General features: G+C 44.3%; 1 protein-coding gene across 1 annotated transcript in view; it reads left to right on the top strand.

Annotated features, from left to right (window-relative positions):
* LOC138472439 (hexokinase HKDC1-like) overlaps positions 1-27,992 on the top strand; it is a 1,340,644-nt gene that overhangs the window by 511,532 nt on the left and 801,120 nt on the right. Inside the window, exon 6 of the mRNA XM_069610606.1 lies at positions 6,878-6,977. Within this exon, the coding sequence (XP_069466707.1) occupies positions 6,878-6,977 (100 nt within the window). The remainder of the gene's footprint in view (positions 1-6,877; positions 6,978-27,992) is intronic.

Below are 27,992 nucleotides of genomic sequence, written 5' to 3'. Positions count from 1 at the left end.
AAGTCACCAGGTGGAACTTTGTTCTACCCAACATTACAAGATGGAACAAGACACCCTCAAAAACAGAAATATTCAAAAATCCCTACTCTTCAAGCAACATTCTCCACCATAATCTGATATTGTATGCCTTTGATTGGACAGACCTATATGGAACTCTGGAGATTTCCGGATGGGCCTCTGCCCCATGAGCCTCTTTTCTGAGGGTATTGTTGTTTTCTTCTCCTCTTACTGGGGTTTGGCTTGGTAACATGGGGCCACTTTTAAAAACGTTGCCAGGGCTACCTTTGTTTCCCAGTCCACCCCTGCGGAAATATCTTCCCAGCTCACCAAGAACAATACAGACCTTGGGTTTGTTCCTAGCCCTTCCTGTTTTCCATCCAAAGGCTGCAACATTTTAAATGACTTTTAAAAAATGTGGAATCTCCAAAAGTCTTGTGTGGGGTTTGCCTCAAGCCCTCCACTCCACTGCACTAATATGGAGCCTCTTCTTTCACCTCCCTCATCCTCGCACTTATACCGTCTGGAATGTACCATCGGCTGAGAATGGCAGTTTTTTATCTGTGCATGTTATCATTCCCCTTCATTTTCCTTGGGTGACACATTGCAGAGGGCAGCCAACAAATTAACAATAAAAACAATGAAGATTCCCCCTGCTAATAGCGCAGGGAGCTCTTGATTCTATTAAAGACAAGGAGGCGAGCATTGAGCTTTCTCTTCTCTTTAATTCACTCTCCAGCAGTTTCAACAAATACATCATATTTCGTGAAAATATGAAAACCTTTTTTTTTTTCTTTTCAATAAAAACTTAAAGTCCCATCATTCCCTGTAGTTCTAGTCTCTAGTCTCTGTGCCTTAGCCCTTCCTGTTCCTGTGTTCTTCCTCTTCTTTGACTGCTTAACTGTAAACCTCTGTAACATTAACTTGCCAACGGGCCCAACAACTTCCCTTTTTCCTGCTTTCAGCAGCGTTCGATCTCTTGCTTCAGAACTTGCAATCCGATCGGAACCATCCAACCTCTTCGAATAGAATCATCCGTTCTTTTGGTCATCTCCTAGCGTTGGAAAGTAAACAATAGAGATATGTTAGGGCTGGTAATACACACCCTATTTCGAGGAGAAAACGGTCATCATGATTATTCACAATTCATATTTCTTACATTACAATACCCTTCCCGTTTTCTGTGTATCTGGGTCGGGAATTTAATGCTCGCCTCCTTGTCTTTAATAGAATCAAGAGCTCCCTGCGCTATTAGCAGGGGGAATCTTCATTCTATGTCAAGACAGAGGCGAGCATTAAGCTTGTTCAAAGCTTCTTGCTACTGCAGTTGCCATTGTGCTGATTGGTTTAAAATAAAACATCCTAAATGTTTTATCACTAGTCCAATCTGCTGCCTTCATGATATCTTGTAATGATGCGCCTTGCCCTAATGCTTTTGACGCCATCGCTCCTCTGACAGAGTGTGCTCCAAATGCCGATACATCAATGCCCGCTAGGCTCATGATACCTCTGACCCATCTCGCTATTGTGGCTGATGCTACGCCTTTGTGTGGTTTCCTGCGCACTATAAGTAGTTGGGTTGTACCTACTGGTCTCCTTTCCGCTGTCCTACTCTCATATTCCTTAATACATGAAGCCACGCACCATTTGGGGTAGTCCTGCATGTATGGGTATGTGATTGTAGATGAGTCTGTTTTAGTTCTCTTCGCCAGGAAGAAAGTTACTCCCTCCGGTCCATATGCTTTCCTATCTATTTCCAGCGCCTTCACGTCTGCTACTCTCCTGCACGATACCATACACAGTAATATGGCTAGTTTCCCTGATAGCTGTTCTAACGATAGGTATCTGTTGCTAGGCCAGTCTGATAATAGTTTCAGCACCACCGATACGTCCCATAGTACTTTGTACTTAGGTTGAGGTGGCTTCCTAAGTCTTATGCCTTTAAGGAGTGTAATCACTGCTATGTTCTCCCCTACCGGAATATCATCCAGTGGCATGTGACCTGCCGAAATTGCAGATCTGTAGACTCCTATGGTTCTATATGCCTTGCCGTCCTGCAGATGTTCTGCTAGGAAGTTCAGTATTTCGACTAAAGGTGCAGAAACGGGATGAAGATCTCTCCTTCTGCACCATGACGACCACTTATTCCAAGCTGCGTCGTAGCTCCTTCTGGTTGAGGGTGCCCAGGACTCGGCGATAAGACTTGTAGCCTGCGCTGAAATTCCTGGGAATTTCCAGCGTCTCCTGCACTGCTTGTGGTAGCATTCTCTGATAATCTACTAGCATTTCTATGAGAGTTGGGAACCAAACTTGTGATTTCCATATTGCCGCTATTAGTATCAGATTCGCCGCCTCTCTGCGAGCTTTCGCTAGCACTCTGCTCAACATTAAGAACGGCGGGAAGGCATGTAGCGTCTGTTCTCTCCAGTCCTGCAGGAATGCATCTACTCCAGCTGCTGCTGGGTCTAATCTCCAACTGAAGAAACTCTTTGTCTGTGCATTCAGTCTGGACGCAAACAGATCTGTATGGACCGGCCCCCAACGTTCTTCGAGCTGTCGAAAAACTACTTGGTCCAGCTTCCAGTCGCTGGAGTCCGAGAGGTACCTGGAGTTCCAGTCCGCTATCACGTTCTGTGGTCCTGGCAGGTATTCCGCTACTACTGAAATCCCTGATGCCAGGCAGGAGTGCCAGAAGTCCTTGGCTATCTCTGCCAGAAGTTTGGACCTTGTTCCACCTAGATGATTGATATATTTCACTGCTGAAATGTTGTCCATTTTCAACAGAATACAGGAGTTCACTTTCCCTTTTGTAAACGCCTTGATCGCAAATGACCCTGCTAGTAATTCTAGACAGTTGATGTGAAGTTTGAGTTCTTCCGAGCTCCACTTCCCTCCTGTCTGAAGGTCTCCGCAACGGGCTCCCCAGCCTGCTCTGCTGGCGTCCGACTCTATGATCAGGTCTGGGCGATCGCAGAAAATGGCTCTCCTGTTCCATGCTTCCATATTTGCTAGCCACCACTCCAGTTCTGTTCTGGCCTCTTGGTCGATGTGGACCAGCTGGTGATATTGCAGACCCTGCTGAAGGTGTCTTATCTTTAGTCTCTGAAGGGCTCGATAGTGCAGGGGCCCTGGAAATATTGCTTGTATGGAGGCTGCTAGGAGGCCTACCACTCGAGCTATTGCGCGTAGTGATATAACTGGACTGCTGAGACATGTCTTTATCTCTCTTTTTATGTCTCGAATTTTTCGGTTCGGAAGCTCTAGTGTCGCTGATCTGGTGTCACGAAACCTAGAAATTCTATTCTCTTGGCTGGTCTCATTTCCGATTTTTCTCGGTTCAATAAAAACCCCAGCGACGTCAGGAGATTCACTACCCAGTCGGTCTGATAGTGGAGCGTCTCCCTGCAGCTGGCCATCAATAGGATATCGTCCAGGTATATGATCATACGAATCCCCTTCTCTCTGATCGCTGCTGCTACTGGTTTCATAATTTTTGTGAAGGCCCAAGGTGCTGATGCCAGGCCGAACGGCATGGTAGCAAACTGCCATAATTGCTCGCCCCAGTAAAATGCTAGGAATGGGCAGAATTATTTTCGAACTGGTATTGTCAAATAAGCGTCTTTGAGGTCTATCCTCACTAACCAGTCGTCTTGTCGGAGTGTATCTCTGAGGTGGTGAGTACCTTCCATTTTGAAGTGGTTGTAAGTTACGCATCTGTTCATGTCCTTTAGGTTTATTACGGGTCTCACTTTGTCCTTTCGATGGACTAAGAACATGTTGCTCACAAATTTGGGAGGTGTCACGCAAGGCTCTATCGCTTGCTTCTCCGCTAACTGCTGCAGTTCTGTGTGCAGAAGATCTATCTCTTTTCTTGTTTTCGCTAGAGGGCGTGGAATCTGACCCTGGTAGGGAGTCTCTATAAAATCTATAAGCATGCCTTTTGTTGTCTGTAACACCCATGCATCGCCAGAAAGCGCTTGACAGTTCTCCCAGAATATTGCTGTTCTCCCCCCAACTGGAGGATAATTTGAGACTCTCACCTGCGGGAGAATTGTGTCCTTTCCTTTGTCCTCTGCTACGTCTTCCTCTCGGGAAACGACCCCTTGGAGGGAAGAAGGCGTCTGGCTGTCTGTTTTCCCAGTAATTACTCCTGTTTCCTTGAGGCCTCCTGAATGTTTGGTAGCGACCGGCCGCTCGGCCTCTAGACCGACCGGTCCCTCCAAAAATTCGTGTCGGGAAAATCTTTTTCATGGATGCTTGGGCCTTTTCTAGGGATGTGTATGTTCCAACAAACCTCCCCATTTCTTTTCCGAAGGTTTCTCCGAATAGAAGGCCTTGTGCGGCTTCGCCTGCTTCATAGGATGACAAGTCTCCTAACTTCTGATCAATTTTTAGTAGGAGCCCTTTCCTGCGTTCAGAAGAAATTGCGCAGTTCGCATTACCTAGCAGACACACTGCTCTCTGGGCCCAGTTTGCCATAACTCCTGGGTCCACTTCTTCCCCTGTGTCCTTCGCACGCTCTGCTAGATCCATGATCTTCGCTAATGGTCCTGGTCCCGCTATGTGAAGAAGCTTCTCCTGACAGCTTTTCCAAGAGCGGTCAATGCCCTTTCTTGGATCTTTATTCGCCTTTGAGACAAATGACAGCATTTTCGGATTAAGCTCTGGCGCCTCTGCTACCTTCCCCGGTAATTCTGGTTTCGGGCACTCTGCCCTCATCCTCTGCCTCACTTCTTTTTCTAAGGCCTTTCGCAATCTCTGCGTCATGCATTTCGCCACTCTTGGTGACGGTACCCATTCTGATGATCTTGGGTTTCTGATATCCTCGGGATTAAACATATCGGAGGTCTCTTCCTCCTCTAAATTGTTGAGCTTTCTGAGCCTCTTCTTCGGCGGAGGTTGGCTGCTCTCTTCCCTTCGTTGTCCGCCTCTTATTGCGAGGAGTTAGGGGTTTCTGGGATTTCCTCTTCGGGAAAAACTCCCTCTATATTGCCCATATTATCATCCCCTGGGTAGGGGGTTTCGAGGCTCGGCACCTGTGTCTTCTTTATGAACGCTTCTCTTAGCTTACTAAAAGCGTCTCCAGCCTCCGGGGCCTCAGTATTCGCCCCCTCAGTTTGGCCCGGGGGGTCAGAAGAGTCCTTGCTCTTCCGGGCCTTGATACACCCCTTGGGGTCTTTTGCAGCGACCCTGGTGGACGTGCTGTCTCCGGTGCATTTACCTTGAGTACTCAGGTATAGTTCTATGGTATGTAGCCTGTCTTGCAGGGGTCTCACACCCTGCGCTACTGCCTCTGTGAGCGAGTCTCCCAGCACTTCTTTAAAGCTGTAGGCTAAGTCCTCTGGGTAGGTAGCCTCTTGCTCCTCATCACTCCACTCAAAGTTAGACATTATTGTGCTGTTCAGGTGCCTTCTCAATACCTTTCCAGGTGTAAGTGCACGTCCACTGCTCCACTCTATGAGGCTGCACCTGTTTGCCCTTTTATCCTGCAGTGCAGGGTACTTCAGATATGGGCTTTCTGATTTATCCATGAAAGGATGTGCTTTTCGGCTATCTTGCCATGTAATTAGCCTTTTCCTGAGCTTATTAGTGCTCCTGAACACGAAACGCGGTGAAAAACTCTTTCAAATTCCGGGTTTCACCGCTTCGTGTATATTGCTCCTCCTCCCCAAAGGTGGGGGCTCTCAGGAAGCAGAGCGCTCTCGCTCTGATTGGCACCCGTGTGCTTCACTCTTCCAGGAGGAGGGGGTTCCCCTCTCCTAGAGCGTGAGCTTCCGGGTCCTCATGCTCCGCCCCCACGAGGGTGGGGGCTATCTCCCTAGCGCGAGCGGGAAAACAAGATCTCCCGCTCGCGCCGCTTGCTCCGCCTCCCCAAGGGTGGGGGCCGCTAGCCCTCGATTGCGCTGTGGAGCGCTGCGGGCTTACCTGAGGAGATCGGCAGGCCCCTACTGTGTCGGGTAACGCGACACGGGGCCGCCGAATTTCCTCAGCCAAATGTAAATTGCTATGCTGCGCGCTGCACTCACGTCTCGCTAATACTCTTATGACAATGTCTGCCTTATAAAAATGTTAACACACGATCTACAAGTATATTAAATAAACACATTCGCGGAGCTCTACAATAACGTGTTACTTATCTGGAGAGCAGGAAAAGAAGAGGAAGAACACAGGAACAGGAAGGGCTAAGGCACAGAGACTAGAGACTAGAACTACAGGGAATGATGGGACTTTAAGTTTTTATTGAAAAAAAAAAGTTTTAATATTTTCACGAAATATGATGTATTTGTTGAAACTGCTGGAGAGTGAATTAAAGAGAAGAGAAAGCTTAATGCTCGCCTCCGTCTTGACATAGAATTCCATTATGAACCCTCTTTCTAAGTAACAATTGACATCATGTGTGACCCTTTGAAGCTCCCCCCGACTTTTGCCTGTAGCCTGGTCCTTCAATGTCCCAGATGGGTTTCCGTTGTGCAGGGAGCACCCACCGAACTAGTTGCAGATTAGAAGAGGTGTTCTCCACCTCACAAGAGTACTTAGAGTCTGCAAAGCATGTGCCGCTGGGCTAGCTTCAGTAAACGCCCATTCCGGGTACCACTGGAATCCAAATAGCACCACGCTCCCATAAACCAGGACTGGGCTGCATATTGAAACCCTGGTGCCCCGGAGAGTTTGCACCCTGCTAGGTAGGACTTTTAGTGCATATTATGAGTGAGTGGGATTTAAACTGCTTTTAGCGCCAAGAAGGAATTGCTAGCAAGTTGCAATCTAGCTGGAAGTCATGGGCTATTTTTTAGAAGTCCTGAAGAAACTTAGCTGTTCAAACTTCTTATCCCCTGACATTTCTGTATGACTCTAAATCTAAAAATATTTGTCTTCTCAGGACATTGACATTGATGTTTTGGCGTTGGTGAATGATACAGTGGGAACTATGATGACCTGTGGATACGACGATCAGCACTGTGAAGTTGGTGTTATCATTGGTAAAGAATCTTTTTGGAAAACTTTACAAAATACTTAAAATATAATTTTGGGTCATAAAGAAAATGTCTGGACAATGGAAAGTTTAAAATGATCTGTAACAATGGCAGAGGCTATATTAATGCAACTACAATTCTTGAAAAATAGTAAATGAAATTGCTCTCATGATGTTTTTCTAATTTATGTTAAATTAGTCCCATATGCCGCTGTGAGGTCATGTCCATGAAGGAATTGAGCATCTAGCTCATAACACAAGCAGAAAAAGCATCATTGTCATGAAAAAAAGAGAAAACAAGTCAAAAATCATAGATGGCTTTTGTGCCACAGGTTGATGGGGCGTGCTACTTCGACTGAATTAAACTGGACTGCTTGACTTTTCAAATTATTCACAGCCTGTTGAACCTACAGAACTTTAAAAATATTTGGATAATAATGTATGTATTTATTTATTTATTGTGCATTTGTAAGGCGCTTATACATCAAGAAATTGTGTTTTAAAGCGCCCAAAGGGCAAAAGGGGAGGGAGCATGGGAGCAAAGGGCAAATACAATAAACTGACGAACAGGAAAGGGGCGGTCCTACTAGGCCTTGTGAGCTTTCAGAACGTGCAAGTGCAGAGACAGAGGGAAGTGGATAAATGCTAGGGGTTTTCAATTGTTGATCCAACACACCGCAAAAGGCATGGTTTCTAAATACTGTAACATTATTCTTCACAATACTGACATTATGAAGTGTGGCATGATGGAGTAATGAGGCTGACGAGGAGTTATCATTTTGTCTCTAGACTTTTATTCAAATAAAGCAAAGAACCTGTCTCTCCCTATTCCTAGAGGGATTTTCCCTACCTCAACACAGAATAACTTGGGCACTCATCAGGATGGAAGTCAAAAAAACAAAATACCGTCCTCTGTCCAAAACAACTACTCTATCCCTACCACTAAGAAATAAACCAAAAAGGATTCAATTAACTTCTCCAAAGTTTCTATGAGAATAACATCCTTCCCCAGTCTCAGGCTAACTTAACAACTGTCTCTTGCAATAGGGTCTGAGTTACCAAATACACTTAGACCAGCATTTGCAAACCACACAGTTAAGGCTTTATCCACTCTTCTTATTTGTGGCACTTTATCTAGAATTGTTTTAATCTTGAAAATTAGGGATATTATTTCCTGACAGTTCTTCGTCCTTTTGGTATTTTTCACATGTGCTGGTTTTCCCGCTGTGACGAGGGAGTTCACTCCTGTAGGACTCTTGAGATTATGGTTTTTGTATCACTGCTGTGATGAGGGAGATTACTCCAGAGGAATACTTGACTCTTAGTTCTCTGGTTATCACTACTGTGTCGAGGGATTTCACTCTCAAGGAATACTTGACTCTTTGGGCTCCCTGGACCCCACCCGGCTTTCCTGCGATGCCCATTACCTGTATCTTCATTGGGGAGCTCTACCGGTTCTTTCTGGGGTCTCAGGTCGCTGTTGGTTATGCACACATTCAGCACATATTCCTGCTTTCCTCCTCTTTGATATATGCAGCTCCCGAGAGTCGTTACTGCAGCACTCTTGGTGTGGTCCACCTCGGAGAGGCCATGCCCCCACTGGATTCTTCCTGCTTCTGCAGCAAGCCCGGTTTACCCCGGCTCGCATAGTTCCTTTCAGTTTCTCCTTCTGAGACTGATTGTCTCTCAATGCATCAGGCAGCGCAGGTTTGAAATTCTCGGGCCCTGCAGGACAGACGCCAGCTTCCCTTGCTGCCCTTCCTGCTCTCGAGCACCTCTAGTCCTTCCTCGATCTTTACTTTATATTGCTGGACCACCCCAGCGTAGCGTAAATGTCTTCGTCACTGCCTCTGAAGTTATCTTCATGCCTCCTAGTGGCCACCTCGTAACAGTTCTTGGGTAGTCCCTTCCACTGTTGTTCTGTATGTTTCTTTGTTTCTTCTTCATCCCAGTCTTATCTGATCATACAGCTGAGATAGTAGAGACTTCACAACAACACACAGTAGTAGTTTCAGGTTGGGAGGGAGAAGGAGTTAATAAGGCCATGTCTTCTGGGAACAAAGGTATAGGGAGGTCTTTCATTGGACTGGAGCCCTTATCCCTATGAGGGGAGTCTCTCCCTACAAGGTCCCCCTGCTTTGTACCACCCATAGGGGCACTATTGGGTAGCAGCCTCTCCTCCTAGCCTCATAGGGAAGGGCAACCCTCTGGGGAGAAGTGACGAGATCCTGTGAATCGTCACAGGATCCACAGGTGCATTATATCATGTAGAAGATTGCTGATCAGATATACTGTTGGATTTGTGGTAGTGACAGTTGTAGTTGCTGGAGAGTTAACTTATAAAAGCTGACAAGGTGATGCTATTCCATCATGATAGGGACAGGGCTATTGCAATTTGTCCTGTAGTACAATCAGGTATAGCAAAGTGTGGCAGCAGATGAGCTCCTGGGCTTTAGGGTGCATTTATATAATTCTGAATATGAGAAGCGTATCAGACAGAGAACCTTCTTTAACTTTTTGCTTTGCTCATAGGAAGAGCATGATGGACGGTTGTTTTATATCTGACTCATATTTGGTTATCGTTAAGAGATCTCACGGTATTACCAAACGTCAAAAGTGGCTATTACACTCTGCTAGCTGTGTATATGAACCACTTAAATTTAGTGATACAGTCGGATTGGAGCATGAAGAAATAGGACAAATTGGAGTGTAAACCGCATTGCAGTGTACCTTTACATTACAAAACGTTCTGTTTGGACAAGAACAATGTCAACTTTGTTCACCAAGGAATCTGACGAATATTAAGCACTCTGGAGAGAGCCTGAATCTGGGATGACTGCTATCTTGGAATGAATCAGTTTCTTGTTGAATGATGGTGGGAAAACCTCTAGTGTTGGCCCCATACATTGTATGAGCCCCTGCTAAGATTGGTAGGAGTGGTTTGATGGGACTTGGTAATAGTCCAAAGGACAACTTGCCCAGGACACTACATGAGGGCATCTGGCTCTGACATATCAGAATAACGCAATAAGTGACACAAATGAAAAAGCTAATTTTAGGGCTCGGGAGGATCTTATGTCAGCCACTAAAATCAAAGATGTTAAATCCTCATGAGCTCAGCTCCTGGGAGTTACCTCTCAGGTAGATTCAACTATTTACAAAGCAGGGTGGCTGCCACATTCTGGTCCTCGTTATCAGGCTGGGATACTATCCAAGCTTAACTGAGAATTTAAAGATCGCCCCTTATAATACTGTAAAAATGACAATTGCCTTGTTGAGTCAACCAGTGGGTAAGGAATCTGGAGTCAACTGTGTACCGATTGATGTATTCCCAAAATCCTACTTCCAGACCTTAGTGCCCGGGACCAAAAAGAGGCTATATTGGCTAGTCTCTATAAAGGGTTTCCGAAAAAGAGTAGGAATGAATAGACAGGGGCTTAATTTGTCGCTTATACATATCAAATATGTGGTATTGTGGTGTACTTTTATTGATTGAGGGAACAAGGTTTATCAACCAGCGAAACAACAGTATACATTTATGTTGTATGTGGGATGGATGCTATTGGTTCCGGAGGCACAGATGGTAGAGGTTTGCATGACTGGTTATCTTCCATATTGCTTCCAAAAATAAGTATTTTCTATTTATTTTATCTATTTATTGGACATTTGTATGGCACCTATACACAAGTGTTTCCAGGCGCCACAAGACAATGGGAGGGGGACAGAGGAGAAACAAAACAGTAAAAAACAGTCCTTCTAGGCCTTGGGACATTTGGATCGTGCAAGTGCAATGGCAATAAGTGCAGGGGGGAGTGGGCAGGTCAGGGGGAGGGACTTGGAAGGGAAAGGGGGAAGGAGAAGTGCACAGAGGCAGGGGCCACATCAGCTGGGCAAGAGCTGAGGGGAGCCCAGGAGGGCAAGTGCCAGGGGGAAGCCAGGCCAAAGGGTCAGCTAGTGCGATGAAGGGGTGTACCAGATGCAAGCTAGTCAGGGAAGGGTGCCCGCAGGCAAGCGTTGGTTAAGTGGTGCTGCGGTAGACTGGACGAGGAGGGCCTGGCCCCCAGTAATGGACCTAAGGGATCAGGCACTAGTCGCAGCGGCAGGGGGACATTATCAAGGGAGGGGAGAGGGAAGGAGGAGCAAAGTATTGATAAATTTCCAGAACTTGAGATCCAGCTCAAATCTGAGCGGGGCAGGAATGCCATTCCAGAGGGTAGCTCCTGCCAAAGAAAGATCTACTCCCCACTTCCTGCTAGGAGAAACGTCTGCTCTGCAGATAGTTGGAGCTAGAGGACCGAAGGACTCTAGCAGGGAAGTACTTCGGGATAGAAGGCTGGATGTAGCGGGGTCCCAGGCCCCAGAAAGCCTTGTTGTTGCAGAGGGTCTTAAATTTGATCGTTGCAGCCACGGAAAGCCAGTGGAGAGATTTTAGGCTGGAGAGATCCAGTCCCTGGGTTTGAGGCCAAGGATAAGTCTTGCGGCCCTATTCTGGACTAGTTGAAGAGGGCGAAGGGAGGAAAGAGGCAGATTGAGGAAGGGGCTGTTGCAGTAGTCCAGCCTAGGGAAAACCAGAGCTCTGGAGACATCGAGCTTCTGGGGAAAGGTGAGGAAAGGGAGAATGCATCTGATGAGGTGGAGCAGACATTTGGACTTCTTGGTAAGGTCTGTGATGTGAGGGGAGAAGGAGAGGGTGGATTCAAAGATGACCCCAAGGTTTTTGCCTCACAAGAGGGTAAGGGGAGGGGGCCCAAGGAGGGTGGCCAGAGAGTGGGAGGGAAACAGGGAGCAGGCTTCCCGGTGAGAAAGTTCTCAGTTTTACTGGCATTAAGGCAGAGATGATTAGCAAAGCACAATGCCTGAATAGCAGTCAGAGGAAGACAAGGAGGTAGAGGCCTCAAGCGCTTCAGCAAACAGAATTATCTTTTCCAATTGCCCAGTCACTTATTGCAAGTAGGAGTCCACAATACTTTGCGTGTTAGAGTTAGTGGCAGTCTTATGACCACCCATCCTAGACTTTTTATTACTTGCTCCATCCTGCACACTTGCAGCTTTCCCTTTGCCCATAATGATATTTGGAGAACGAGAAGATTAGATTAATTTATATCAAGCTTAAAAAAGGTTGAACAGCTAAATGCCAACAATTGCCTCTGTTTGAAATGTGTAAAAGCAAACACTATTTGTTTAAGAAAAAAAAGTTAAAATACAACAAGTCTGATTAGCATAAAATGCACATTAAAGACATAAACAGAACAACTATAGATTTCGTAAATCAAAAATGTCACTTTCAATGTAACCGCTAGGGTAGTATATGCCAAAGTGCATCGGTAGTTAAGTAAATACATTTAATTTACATCTGAGTAGTGCAGAGAATATTCTCCATTCTCAATTAGCAAAAACCAATAATGTGTGTCCGTGGCACACCCCATCAAATGCGCTACATGCACAATAAATACTGTTTTGTATCTGTGGATACAAAAGGGGGAGGGGAAACGCCCAACTGGGCAATGCTGTAGGGCATCCCAAAAGCGAGGCAGGGTAACTGCTGTTACCATCAGCAGCCTGGGAGAGGGGCAGTCACAACCTTATCTCAGCCTGCTCCTCTCCCCCCCCAGCTGCAGAGACACGCAGTCTCTGCAGCACAAAGCCAAGGAAGGGTGAGGTGTGAACAATCACCTCACCCTTCCTCCAAACAGCAAGGTGCTAAGCACCATAAGGAAACCAACAGTCAGGCAGGGCCCAGGTTAAAGACCTGCCCCCATCAGGGGGCCAGACAGTCGGCTATCCCGTCGGGGGCTGTGACAACAACAGCCCCCACTACATACATAACAAAGACCCAGGGCCTCCTTGGGTCCTATAAATAAGAGCAGCATGCTCTGAGTAAAGACAATCTGTTTGTGGACCCTGAACGGGGACCCAAACAAACAGGAGGTTCACTGTTTACTCAGTGTCTTCCAAATCCTTTTGCTTCTTTACCGCAGAACCCTCCCACCCTACAAAAAGGAAGAAGAAGAACAAAAAGAAGTACAGGGCACTGTACGGTGCCCACAAACAAGTCGTGGGACACAAGAAGGCGGGCATGGGCCAGAGGGGGTAACCCCAGGACCCGGTGCCCAAAAGTATGATACTATTATGATATGTGATATTGTGTATTGCCATAACCATATCTGTACAATAAAATCCTACGGCCTTTTATTGCCAACACTTGACACAAGTTGTGAGCCAATTATTATGGGTGAGGGCTTGGGGGGTCGGCCAATACTAATGCATGCATATGGGTTCAGCAGTTATGGTTAAAGGGGTAACCTTACTCCGACATCCTGTGCCGCTCCACCAGTAAAAACCTCCAGTTCCAGTCCAGGTCAACATATGAAAAGGAAAATCCTTTGGAAATGTAATGTCTGGTAATACCGTTTCACACTAGGCACTGGTACAGTAGAGCTTTTAGAGGGGAATACCTGATTGGTTTACAGAGTGACCATAGTCCGACCCTCCAGCCCCCCTTTCAGTATAGACCAGAGTGAATTGTACTGAAAGAAGGCTGTACACACGTATCTGTCAATAGCCATTAACAGTTAATTTGACACATTTCAGCCCATATTTAGAAGCTTTGTCACTGAGAACTGTAATTGGTAGCTTCTTACTTGGTGAGCTGAACCGGCTGGCCCAATTCAATAACCCCGGAAACAGCCACACAGGGGAAAGGCATAAAAATCAAAGACCAGATATGCATGAGCTGGATGGGCTGCCAGGCAGCACAGAGCTGCAAAACACCATCCACCAGCAGTGCATGCTTTGCCCACTCAGAGAAAGGGAGTCCCAGGGGCATGCAGTACGCATTCCCTCCCAGGGTTATTAGGGCGCTGCACTATTGGGCAACGAGATGGCTTGGGTATAGAGAGACCCTCGTCCTATAAGAATGGCAGGGGAAGGATCGTGAACAAGCGTTGGATCAACATCTAGCAAAGGTGAGTAAGAACTTCTGCCAAGGACTGGATCAGAACCCGAACCCACTGATCAGAAGACTAACTGCTACCACTGCAAACCCTTTCGACCGCTACCCGTGGCCCATCACTGCGAAGACCCTGTGAAAACAGCCCTACTGTGACAAGACCACACAGACCAAGAAGAATACAAACCCATGACTACATACTCAACCCCAAATATCACCGCTGATGGACACAAATCTATCAGCAAGAAGAAGAACAAACGCTCGTGAACAAGCGTAGGTTTGGGTATATACTGTAGCAAGTTGTTCCCGAGCCTCCTGTGGTCCTCCAGGGACTGCAGCTGCAGCTTGTTTGGGGTTAGTTTCTCGCTTACCTGCTTGATTAGCAGGTAAGTGGTAGGTGGCAGGCATGTTGATTCCTTCCCTGGTAGTGGTGGGGGCGGGGGCTCCTCAGTGTGTTTTTTCTGCAAGTGGTGGGCTTCAAGTGAGCAGCAGCTCAGTGATTTGTGACGGGAGCAGTGTGCCAGTTAGTGGTCCGTTTGGCTCTCCCATTGTTCGTAGGCCCTGTCAAGTTCCACACAGGTTTCTTTAAAAAATAAATACAGAAATAAAATCAACAAAAAAGTGGGGAGAATTAATTTAAATATATATGTTTATAATTGGAGATCTGGGGCTGCATATTTATGTCCCAATAAGCCGGGGGTGCCTTTTCTTCCTCTGTCTCCCCGTGCTGGGCCTCGACCCTCCGTGAAGGACGGCTCGTGGCAGGTCCCAGTGTCAGCCCCGTTTCGGCTGTCTATCCTTTAATGGCCATGCTCGACACAGTTTTGTGACAGACTCCCCCTATCTGGTGCCCGACCCTCCGTTCAGTTCAGCACTTCGGACACGTGTTGGACGCAGTCGCCAAAGCTTTCCTTTTCTGTGGGGTGTGGTGCAGCTTTACCCGAACAGGGGGCAACATGTCCTTTTCAGAACCAGGACCGTGTCAGTATGCTCCGGTTTCTGTGTTGGCAGTGAGCTGGGGTGTTGGGGATGGGGCGGGGGTTATTTGCAGGGATTGTTCTCAGGGGCAGCCCGATTATATATTAGGTCATATCATTTATTATAGATACAGAGGTACCCAGAACATGACCTGTTTCTCTGGGTCCTGTACTTTCCTGTCCTTGTTTCTCTCTGGTTTTCTGTTTCTCCAGCGATTATTTTTTACATTATTTGTTTCCATTTAATCAGCTATTTGATTAAACTCTGCTATGGTAGTGGTTTGAAACCGGTTCTAGTCCTCCCATTTCCATGACTGTCTATCAACTCATTTGTAATTTTATTTATTTTCCTTGTTCTAGAGCAGGGGTCCCCAACCTTTTGTGGGCAGTGAGCAATATTTGCTTATCAACTGAAATGGTGAGCAACAGTCGTACCATGACGGAACATATTGTCTTTCAGGTGATGGCAAAACTATTGCAACCCAAATTGCAGTGGTAGTAAATGGAATTTTACAAATAGAACATGTTAATGTGCAGCAATTAAATAGTAAGTCTAGGTCCAAATCTAGGCCAAGCGATTTTGCAATAGTTATTAACTGAATTTGAAATTAAGCTGATGTTTTCAAGGAGTGCAAGTGGAAAATGGAGCATTTGTAATCACAAAAGGCCATTAACACTGGTCAAAACATATAGGATTTAAAGTGTACATTACTGAGGCTTTAGGGTTATTTTTCCAAGAAATATTTGGGAAACGGTGGCAAATGATGCATTTGTGATCAAGTTAGACCAGTCATTTTGGTCAAATAATGGAGCATTCACATACCGCTGTACAGAGTGGTTTGGTAGTTCTACCTTTGCTATTTGGAGAAACGTATTGACATTTTCACTAGAGATTAGTAACAAGAAATGAATTTTCCTATGCAATGTATTCAATCAGGGACAATTTGGTAAGACCCTTGTTTATTTGTGCATTATCTAAATGCCATATGGGCAAAGCATCAGATGACAGTTTTTTCACAGGAACACTGCAATGAGTAGTGGCGGCTATTGAGTTTTTGAATTGGAGGGCAATAAATATTAGCTCAGAATATGTGGGTGTCACCGAGCATAGAGATGGAGCCCCAACCAACCAACAGGTGGTTAGGTTGGTTTTGGTTTATCCACTGCAAGAACGTTTTTAAAATAATGGGTTAAAAATTTTTTTACAGTACACTTTATTTGCGAAATTGGATAAAAAGCAACACAGTTCATATATTTTGTATGAAGTACATGAATAAGCCCAACGTAATGCCAGTATAAGAACCCTTTTCATGCTATCCCTTCCCGTACATGTTCATGCAGGCTGCACCAATATATGCCAGTTTTACCACATCAGAACTCTGAGCTAGGAAAGAAATTCCATGCCACAGAAAGAGGTATATCCAGACTGGCTATACAATGTAGGCCAGTCTAGCCACATAATAACTTATGCTTGCTTTTTATCCTTGACACCCAGTACAAAAACACCATGCCACACTAGAAATATATGACCAGACAGGCACCACCAATGTAGGGCAGTCTAGCCAACTAATAGCACTTAGTATGTTCGGTTTCACCTTTGATGCCTAGTACAAAATGCCATGCCACATTAAGAAAGTGAATGTAGACTGGCACCACCAATTTATGCCAGACAAGCCATGTAATAACACTTATCATGTTTGCTTTACCCTTGATGCACCCTTAAGAATCGTTACTGTGCATCAAGGGTAAAGCAAAAAACAATTCCACGCCCCCAGCAGCCCCAAACCTAAATTTGGTGGTGCTCCCCCTTCATACATGCAGGCACACATGCTCTCAAACACATGCATTCATACAACATACACTCTCTCATTCACCCGTAAATTCAGACATCATTCAAACAACTCCTTGCATGCATCCATACATAAAAACAAGCACACGCACATACATAAATTCAAATACATTTCATACACAAAAGTACCTTCACCTACACAGACAGCATGCACCAGCATGGAGGACCGGATGGCACGTCCCTCTTCTCTGTAGGGTGAACATGTTGACTGATAGGAGAGGACTCTGTCAGTCAGTGTGTGTTTGCTGTTAGTGCAATAATGAGAGGTGGCAGGGTCAGAGTTCCAACAACACACCGTCTTTTCATTCTTGCAAGCTACCATTCCAGATCCCAATCAGAGCACTTTATTCAGAATTAGAAGGTTTGCTCACTGTAGCAAAGGCAGGTACATAACATGGGGTTGCTACGCCTTTTCAGTACAAGCAGCCAAACTGTGGAAGCATCAACGCACTTACATCTGAAACCAGAGTGTTGTCATGATATCAAAACACTTGTATTTCAACTGTAATTAGATTGGACCATATATCTAGTTTGAGTTTTGTTTTTCTGCAGTGCCAAGATGCCTTGGCAAAGTGTACATTGGCTTTATGAAAACCAATTATCATACAACCAGCATACAATTTAATTGGAGTATGGAACATTTCTAACAAATGATGTGAATGATGGGTACAAACCCATAACTTCCATGTACAAAAAGGCCAATTGGAACTTTGGTAATGTTCACTCATTTGTCCATTATGCACCTGCCCAGCATCTGTTAGCATCTATACTTCCCCCAAAACATGGTATGAAACACTTGTGTATGAGCACAATGCAAATAAAATATCATATCATATCATATGAAAAGAAGAGGCCCAGTTGGTTAAAGTGCTTCCTGGACAAATGAAGTACCTTCTCCAGCCAGTGCTCCTGTTCCAAGTCATGTAGGGATGGTGGAGAGGCCAAGATAGGCAGGCCTTGTAAATGCAGGTTAAATGGATGGTTTTACTGATGATTACAGCAGCAGAAGCATTGTTCATTCCTGCCTTAACAGGTTGCCCTAGGTTTGGCACCCGGGTTCAACTGATTGTCCACCTCAATTGGTTAATGCAAACTGCACACCCAAATGACCCAGGCAATGTAGGTACAGGAGGAGATGGTTATGGCTTCTGATGTTAATAGTTAGATCTTCATGCGGCTGTCCTTATCGACAGCTTCAACATTCACTTCATGAGCTTCCTACCATGCTCTCTATGCTATGTAAACCTATGTGCCACCCATCCCCTGGCCTTAAGTCTACTGTGATGCCTCCACAACATGTAATATGTCATCCCTCTGCTAGCCTTCCCTCCCTTTCCTAGTTCATCCTACACTGACATTCTTTTTGCTTTACTGTAGCACCTCCTCATTCTTGGCCTCCATACGGCAGTCCAGAGCAACTGGCAAGCAACATTTTAGTGTGCTGCGAGCAACATGTTGCTCCTGAGCAACACGTTGGGGATCACTGTTCTAGAGGGTAACATGTGGACAAATGTCCTGTGAGGCAGTTTGTCAGAGCAGGTCGTGTGTGTAACAATTGGCATTAGTGCTCAGGTGTTTGAAATACCCATATAATCTGTGTATACTATTTTAGCAGTGCAACACGTGGCCTTGTGCAGTTTATGTCAAATGGATCAATTTTGACTATATGTCACCAGCCTCTATGCACCTCAACCATGGTCGGTCAGTATAGAGCGGTATTAAATGTTGGATTTCTATGGCTTGATGAAATATGATATATGCTGCTAGGCACTATGTACTTTACCAACGGCCAATCGAGCATGGAGGGGCCTGTTTTTCTGCATGGTACAATGTTTGATTGGGCACAATCTGGACTTTGACCTTCGATCCTCCAATGGTACTATTTGCATGCACTGCCATTTTAACTTGTTTTTTACCGTGTGATTATGTTTACATCTATTTTGCACTTTGCAATCATGTCGGTTCCACACAGAAAGGCACTATTCACTTTGTGGTTCCATAGATGTACTGAACTTTAAGCACTTTACTTAAATACTGTAACTTATACATATCATGTTTACATACACACCGCACTTTCAAGGCCTTTTGTATAGCCAATACAATGCATAAGTCTTAAACCGCATTATTCTTATGATTTATTTCTAACGTAGTGCTTGGATATGCAAAAAATGGATTTCTAGATTGTCCCCGATAAGTATCCATCATGCACTGTGCATTTATAGGTATATCTAGCCTATTTCATGTATTCAAACCTGCAGTAAGACAGGCATTCCAACACGGCCAACGCACAAACAGATCTAGCACATTCAGTTAACATCAGTAATGAAAGACTAACTCCCTCACTGTAACCATAGAGTTGCCATTTTGCACTTAAGGTCAACTGACACATGGTTCCCTTGTACGTGAACAAGCAGTTGGTAAACTGTGAAACGCGTTGTGCCGCGTTATTTTTCATTTTGTCCACTTGTCATGAAATGAACTACTCTTTTGAAAATTACTACACACGGCTGAGTGGTTCATGCAGATTGGCAATCTTGCTCTTGATCTGCTGCTCCGCAGGAGTGCAATCCCATGTGTGTTTGTATACGCTTCTTCGAATACACACACATATATATTCAATGAAAAATCTTTGTTAAAGGGACGTTATGATTAAGTTGCACTAATAAAAACCCATGAAATTCAATGAAAAACCTTTGTTAAAGGGACGTTATGGTTACAAGTAAAACCGGAAAACACCAGAAATTCGCCAGCTATGGTAAGCTAAGCAACCATAACTCGCGCCACCACCGTGCACTGCTAAGACTAACACCCAGGACATCAAGGATGACATCACATAAATTTCATGCAGTTTCATTAAGTGGCGCCAAAGTTATAAGCCATCCAAGAACTGCTTTTCCCCAACCCTGTAATGCAGAGGTATCTACGAACTTCACAGGACTGTTCGCGAACATCCGAACCGTTTGCAGATTTTCACAGTGAAAAACACCAATTTTTTTGCTTCTTGCAGCCATATTCCATCCCATCCTCATCACCCCTCACGTCCCCAGAGATTATTTGATAAGTTTGACAAGTGCAATGTTGTGTTTTTTAATATGTTTTTACCGCGATGTCCGCGGACACCGGCCGCTTTCTGTGAATCCAAGATTGTGGGCATTTACAAAAATCTGACGCACCTCACGCTTTACTCCAACCAATCAGCGAACACGTTGTGTGTTTGCGGACATGACACAAGCCGATTATCCAATCGGTGACCTCTCCATGGAGCAAACAGGGAAGTGTGTCCGCGGAGCGGACATAGATATCACTAATTTTTTTAGACCCACTTTTTGGTCGTTTTAAAAAAAAGTACTGGACGGATTTTCACTAACGCTTTTGGTACCAAGCCGCTGCTCCTGCTGCAAATTTGGTGAAAATCCATCCAGCAGTTTGGGCTGCAGGCGTGACAGAATTTATTTCTCCTTTCAGTCTATGGGAAAAAATAATAATTTTGGGACCCCCTCTATAACTTTGCCCCCCCTGTACCAAACCTCATCACACTTTGCAAAACAATTCTGAGTGTGCCATATGCTTCTTTTTCAAAGTTTGGTGAGGATTTGTCCAGGGAGAGCGAAGTTATAAGATGCCCAAAAAGTGCTCTTCGTATGGGTTTAGCAATTTAACCATAACAACATGTCTCCTAGTGCAGGCCATGTAATATATATATATATTCAGTGAAAAAACATTGTTAAAGGGACGTTATGGTTCAGTTGTCCCAAGAAAAACCCATCAAATTCAGTAGAAAAGCTTTGTTAAAGGGATGTTATAGTTACTTTGCACTAATAACAACCTATCCATATTATGGTTACAAGTAAAACTGAAAACCCCCAGAAATTCACCAGTTATAGTAAGCTAAGCAACCATAACTCGCGCCACCACCGTGCACTGCTAAGACTAACACCCAGGACATCAAAGATGACATCACACATGTCATTGATGACATCACTGATGACATCACATGTGCATTTACTTTTCATGAAAAGTCTCCACAAGAGATTCTTATTACAATGTTTGCTAAAAAGTGTCAAGGGTCATTGCAATAAATATCATGAGGTATGTAGTGCATTAAGCAATGCATTCCTATAAATAGCATATAAGTGCTTTTTTGGCCAATCCAAGGTGTTTCACTGTGAAACGTCACTCTTGCAGAGGTCCCAGACCATGCCCCTGGCGATCTGGACACTTTTTGGAACTTTTTGAGCTCCTTTTGGGGCTTGAAGTGTCCACGGAACACGCGACTGTCCGCAGAGTGCTCCCCAGAACCCCTATAAAAGGCCACACCCCAGAGCTGCTCCTCATTCTGTTTTTGGCTGTCCAAGACAGAGCAGTACTCCAGATTGCTCTTTGCTGCTGCAATTGCTTTCTGCTGAAATCTGCTGTGCTGGGCTACTATTGCTGTGCTAGAACAGTGTTCCAGATTGCTCCTTGCTGGATTTGCTATCTGCTCAATTCTGCTTTGCTGTACTACTTTTGGAGCTAATGGCAACCATGGCTGCTGCTGCTGGCTCCTCAGCACCACCCCCAAACCCTCCACAACCACCACCTTCCCAAGGGCCTGGGGAGGGGAACAGGTGTGGTGATGTAGAGAGGGATCAAGAAGACTACGAGGATGAGGTAGTGGAAGTCCCTATTGCTGCCGGCCCGAGTGAGTCTTCATTGTGGAGGTTATTTACCACTGTTGGAGATGTGCCCAAAGCTTGTGCAAACAAGGTGCACTGCACTGAGTGCGACATGGTGCTCAGTCGTAGCACACCTGGCTTGTACAGCTACAGCACCACCTCCATGCGGCGACACCTGAGATTGAACCACAAGGCCGCAGTTCGGAGGGGCGACCCCTTCGAACAGGGTAGTAGGTGGAGTTCCTCTGCAGCATGCTCTGTATCTGCTCCTGTCACCACAAGGGACACTCCTGTGGGACAGCGGATCCCTGAACCAGCCTTGCAGGCCATACGCACCACAGCAGATCCTTACCTGTCGAGGGTCACTGAATTGTGCATGTACTGCAAGGGGGAGCAATTTTGAAGTGCTTTTGAGGCTACGGTCCGGGAGCATGAGAAAAACTGCCACCTATCTAAGTGAGGCCCACTCAACATCTTCCTCTCTCCACCTGACCTTGCTTATCCCTGTGGTTGGTGCCCCTTCCCTATCCTCCTTTCCCTTCCTTTCCTTGTGTGTCGTGTATAAAAACACCCAAAAAAATACAAACAATCAAAATTAAAAAAGGCTCTTTTCAGAGCCACCTTTCACAGTTTAAAAATGGAATTGCCAATGAAATGATTCAGGCCCCTGTGCAGCCTGTGAAGTCCGCAGACAGCGCGGTAGTCCGTGGACTTCCAAAAAAGAGTGGGCGATGGCACCAACAAAAACATTGCACTCGTTTCCAGGAGAAAGTGGTGGCTCTGAAAATAGCCTTTTTGTGGTGTTCGTTTTTGGAAGGTTTCAAATGGCCAACACCTACTGGAAAAATGCTTGCTACACTTGCAAAAAGGGTTGCAATGCATTTTGGATATTTCGCAGGAAAAGCTGATTGCCAGCATCAGTAAGATGGACTCCTTCTGTGCGAAAAATGTTTGTGCTACGAAACTTAATATTTTCATTGTGGAAAGAGGACATGCCAATATCTCTCAAAAAGGCGCAAACAGCCTTGTTGACAATGTCGCTTCGCTTTCTCCATTTGCGGACCAAATGAAGAAGAGCGCAGCCACATCTGTCTCTGCGTAATGCGAGAAAAAATTACATGGGAGTTTGGAAACATGTCCATGACTTCACCAAGTGCCTCTTTCATCGCAAACTGCAGTGAGATTCCGGTAACATGTCCTAAACTGTTCCCTCCACAATGAATAATAATAATTTCTGGATGATGGTGTGTCACCAAAGTGGCAGAAAGAGGAACCAAATCCAGCCAGTTCATTTCACTCACTCCATATGAGTGCACATCCACATGATGGAATCCAAGATATGCATCCACTCCACAGTGCTCTGCATGCACCTGCAACCAATGTATCCAAGAGTCTCCCAAAATCCAGACAGGCTGCCTCCTGAAAGACACAGCCATAGCCATACCCATACCCATTTGAACTCCTCTCATCAAACAGACCTTCTGCCACACTCTCTCCTTACACACCACACCCAGGAAACCTTACTGACCAATCGGTAGCCTCCACAGTCCCATTTCCATGCCTGTAGCCTCAAAAGGCCCGGACTACCGCGGTGTCCGTGGACATATTCTGCAATGCGTGGGGCAGGTAAAGAAAATTCAACCATAGTAGGGGATTTCCTCTTTAGTGGTGGCTCTTAAATATAAAAAAAGGTGCTTAAAAAAAGAAAACACCTTTTTATTTTGTATTTTTTAAAACTTTTTTAATCTTCCTCGCCTCCTTATATCAGCATCTTAACAGCATCCCTTAGATTCCGAAAAAAAACGAGCATTGCCCAAAATAGACAACAGAACTCCATCGTCATTAAAAAATTGCATATTAAGGCAGTCAATGTTGTCATTGGAAAAAAAACATATTGACACGCTGCATAACTGCACCCATGCCTGTATGCACATGCAACCTTCCAATATTTTGCTAGGGATTGAACGCATTTGCTTCCTTCCATACTGCTCTTGGTAATATTTCCGAAAACACCACCTTTGCACATTGGAATATTTTCATTAGTCCATCCACGAAGGACTTCAAAACTGAAATTAAACTCGGGGCAGTGATGTACCCCAAATATTCTCCTACACAATGCACCAACAAGATGTCTGGACTTCCAAAAGTTGACCAGTTTCTACAAAGAGAAAACAGTTCCTCCAAATTGCATCCAGGCACACTCCACCACAACACCTCCATGCCTGGAAATCCAAAATCTGCAGAAACACCTCTGGAATTTGCATACCTCTCCAGATCAGCAACAAACCTATCACCAAGTACCCAGACACAATATCCTGCCATCTTCACAATACAACCAACACAGCAATGAAAACAAGTATAACCCTCCCTTCCTATAAAGCACACCCTTAAACCCTGATTGGATAATACTTATAGTACACTCCCATTTCCATGCTAAGCATGCTCACAAGCCCCGGATGCAGCATGTGCGATTCGCGAACTACCGCAGTGTACATGGAGCTCGTAACACGGGGGCAGCCCTTCTTCCCTTTCCACTTCACTCTATGTACCACTCCCTCATTGGCTACTGTTAAGCATTTACACAACCATCCACCAATCACATCCAAGAACTCTACATCTAACTCTGTGATCACAGTTCAGCACTTTAGCTCTACTGTTCAACACTCTAAGTACAAGTCTCCTGTGATTGCAAAGCACCGCCAGCAAAAAGTACTGTAAAACTCTCCAAGATTTCTGCATCCATGAACACAAACTAAAGGTATGAATAATTTGTGTAGAGTACATTTGGAACTATTTTATGAATGCATATGTACATGGTACATGCCACTTACCCTGCATAACCAACTAAAAATGCATATTGCCATTTGTCCCATCTCCTATCATCAAGTGTCACTTACAATGCTGTGTGCTTTCAAAGTTTTCATTTACCCATATCACTCATTGTAATGTGCAAACAGTTATTCTCTTCTTTCCTTTTGTCATTTTTACAACCACTTCCCCCCAACACACCTGTTATAAAATTCTTAGAATGCACACAGAAAAAGAAAACATCATGCATCTTACCAAAGCATAGCACGTACATTGATTGCATGCATTTGAACAGGGTGCCTGCCACTTACCTTCCATAATCTACTAAATAATCATACTGTCATTTGTCCCATCTCCTAACATCAAGTGTCACTTACTTACAAAGCTGTGTACTTACAAACTTTTCTTTTAAAGCCCACTTGCATAATTGTTTCAAACTTTACATTTCTTTTTCATCACCACTCTCTCTAATGTATTTGTACATGAAAAAAAGAAAACCATATTGGAATCATTTTTAAAGCAAGTTGAAGTGGCAGGTCCTATGTAAAATGCCCAGAAAGCACACAGAGAAGGGAAACTGCACGTATGTTGGCAAAGCATGGAAAGTACATACTTTGCACAATTGACAGAACACACCATTGTTTCAAAAACAAGGAAATGCACATGTACATTGAGAACAGTGCCATTTGAAATGTGGATAAATAAATCAAAGAACTGAAAGGATTTCTCCACTCATGTAGCAAGCATCTATGTGCAGAAAAATGTATGGAATTCCACACAGAATCATTCTCCTTTCCAATCTGTACATCTTTCCAAGCCTTTTTCTCACCCTACTACAACTTGCACTAATCCATTTCCAAACAAAATAGTACAACAGCAACACATCCACTGGCAAAAGTGCACCTCAAACGACACACTTATAAATACACCACTAACCCCCTTAGCAACGATGCTAATGCTCCAAAGTCCCCATTCATATACAAAACTGTGCAATTTTACAGATACACTACCTCTTCCTGGCAAGAAATCCTTCTACAAATTTAAATGTGTTCTCCAAGTGCAATTACTGTGGCATTAAAACACAGATGTACTCACATCCTTCTTTCACAATTGCAGTGAAGACCACTCTCCTGAAAGCTAGTGGCGTCTCAAGTGCAACACAGAAGCCAGAAGAAACCTACTCTTCGCATCCAACAAAGTAAGTGCAATACTGTCGTAGTGTTCTGCCTGTTACTAAGACAGTGCAGTATTCTTGTACTGTAGGCTACACAATTGTATCAACCCAACAGCATTCCCTTCACTATTACTGATTGCACCTCAGCAGGTGCACACTTTGTATTGTCATCTGTATGCCAGTATAGTAACACACAGATTCGAGTACAGCCTTCCCAACCCGAAGTAACAGCCCATTTCACAATCACACACTTCTATATGTATGCCTACACTCAAACTCAGACACTCGTGCACAGTGCACACGTATACATTGCACAACCTCCGAACCCACACTTTCCTTTTTTCTCCAACAGACACCAAAGAATGCCTATCAAAAAGCAACTCTGTAGAAAGCAACACAGAAATAGAGCACATCAAACTAAAAGCATACAAAAAAGCCATCCGTCTCTAGCAGAATTTGTACAAAGGTTCAAACAAAACAGCTAATACAGTTACTAGGCCAAACTGAAGCAGCTGATAGGAAATAAACTGTGACTCCTCTTTCAAAATGTAAAAATAAAAATAAATATTTTAAGAAGATTGCAACTACCACTAGTGCTAACACTGCACCTGCCAATGTTAATGTAGCCACAAGTAAGCATTCCAAAAAAATAATTTTACAAAAAATATTCCACCACAGAGTCCTTCAGAACCTTTTAAAAACAGGTGAGAAATCACGCTCAACCCTTAAAACACTCTGCAGAAAACTGATCCTGGAAGCTCTCGTTGACAGTGCAATGCCCCTCAAAAGGAAAATCTGTATATTAACTTCTACAACAAGTACTTTGCAACAAACGCAATATCAGCAGAAATACCTTTGGAAACATCTGTACAGTTGAGTGGAGTCACACCACCAGCACATAACCATATTTCAATGAAGAAGCATACAAACAATAGCAAACAAACCCAATTGCCATACATAGCAGTGGGCGAGGGTATGAAAAGGTAGAAAAAACCATTATGGAAGAACACTGCTTTCAAGAATATCCACAGCAAACTTAGCATCAACTCTCCAATCCACCAAACCAATACGCCCCGTCTACAAATGGCCGTGCACATCAATGTGTAAAGTGCGCAAACAAACCTTCAAATATTTGCAGCAGTTGATCAATCAGTATGTGAAAGCCAAAGACAAAGTAAAAATTAAAATATTGCAAACCATGGACTCCTGTCCAGTGCGCAAATACACAGGTCTACAAAGACATTCATTAGCCTGCATTTTTGGACTTGCTTGTAAAAGCACCTTCCACCATATCAAAATGTTAGCAACGCACCATTCTGCTGTAAGAAATCTCATTCACAAACTGTACTATGCAAAAAGTCCCGCTTTAGCACTGGACCATTTAAATGACATTCTCCTACATGGTACAGCCAAACAACTGCTCGAAGAAATAGACCACATGCAAATCAAATATTTTGGAACTGAAGAGCACTATCAAAATCTGTTAACTTTAGAAAAGAATAGCGACATCCTTGCCGATATCATCCTTCTATTACACATATACAAAAAAGAAATATCAAAGTTTAAGCGCACAACTGCTTAAGTACCAAACCAAGTATGTGTGTGTTGCCGCAGACTTTTTATACAAAGAGCACCAAAACCGTAGATATAATGCACAAAATAGAAGACAATGAGGAATCCCAATGATTCCAATTAGCTCTCTACCTTATAGCAGAACGCAAAATCGAAATTGCTAACCCCTCAATACTGTGCCTTCAACCAAAAACAGCGAAGTTGCGTCCCTGTGAATTACTGAAAGGCATTCGTGGCAAAGTAGTTTATTTGCCATTAGAGCTCAAAGAAAATGCAGACACTCTAGGAGTACAATGGCCAATAGATCAATCTTTGATTATCCCACTGAATAGTGTACCTACAAAAGACAAAATAAATTGGCAGCAACTAGTAGACTTAAACAGTTAAAGAAGCCCTCCAATATCTTCAAGACAATAATGAATACTACAAAGAAATAAACATTGAAGAAAACCTGAGGGAAACCACTGAAATAATTCAGGATTCCTCAGCAACTGGACAATTTGAACTTCTAGATCCTACTGCAGCCTCCAATATTTTACACCACTACACAATTCACTCACTGCACTCCAAGGACACCGTAGACGATACACTAGAAACATATCAAATGCGACAAGCCAAAGGATCTCCAATCAGCATATGGGATAAAAGTGTAGAAGCATGAGCCTTTCCTCTACTTTTTCCTACTGGAAAAGGTGGAAGGCACACAAATAACAGCATCAGAATACCACTCTTTACGGATGTATTCTGAAGACCCCAGATTCAGACAAAATGTTGAATACATATTCGACCTCCTGTTTGAAAGTGAACTAGCAACTCTATGTTACAGAGTTGCACACACATTGAAAACAGGTTCCAATTTTCAAAACATGTCTGCTACGCAGCTACTTCAAAAGGTGCAAGAGAAAGATGAATTTTTACAGTCCAGTATTACAAATCACTTGACAAACATGCGTGGTACAGAGAATACTGGTTCCGACATCACGCAGCTGTACAGTGTATGCTATGCCACCTTGGCCCACCCACATGGTTTGTCACTTT

The sequence above is a fragment of the Ambystoma mexicanum genome, chromosome 8 (genome assembly GCF_040938575.1).
Source record: "Ambystoma mexicanum isolate Mex_15411 chromosome 8, UKY_AmexF1_1, whole genome shotgun sequence".
NCBI classification, from domain to species: domain Eukaryota; kingdom Metazoa; phylum Chordata; class Amphibia; order Caudata; family Ambystomatidae; genus Ambystoma; species Ambystoma mexicanum.
The sequence above is the reverse complement of the archived record's forward strand: the minus strand, read 5'-3'. Positions and strand labels throughout refer to the sequence as shown.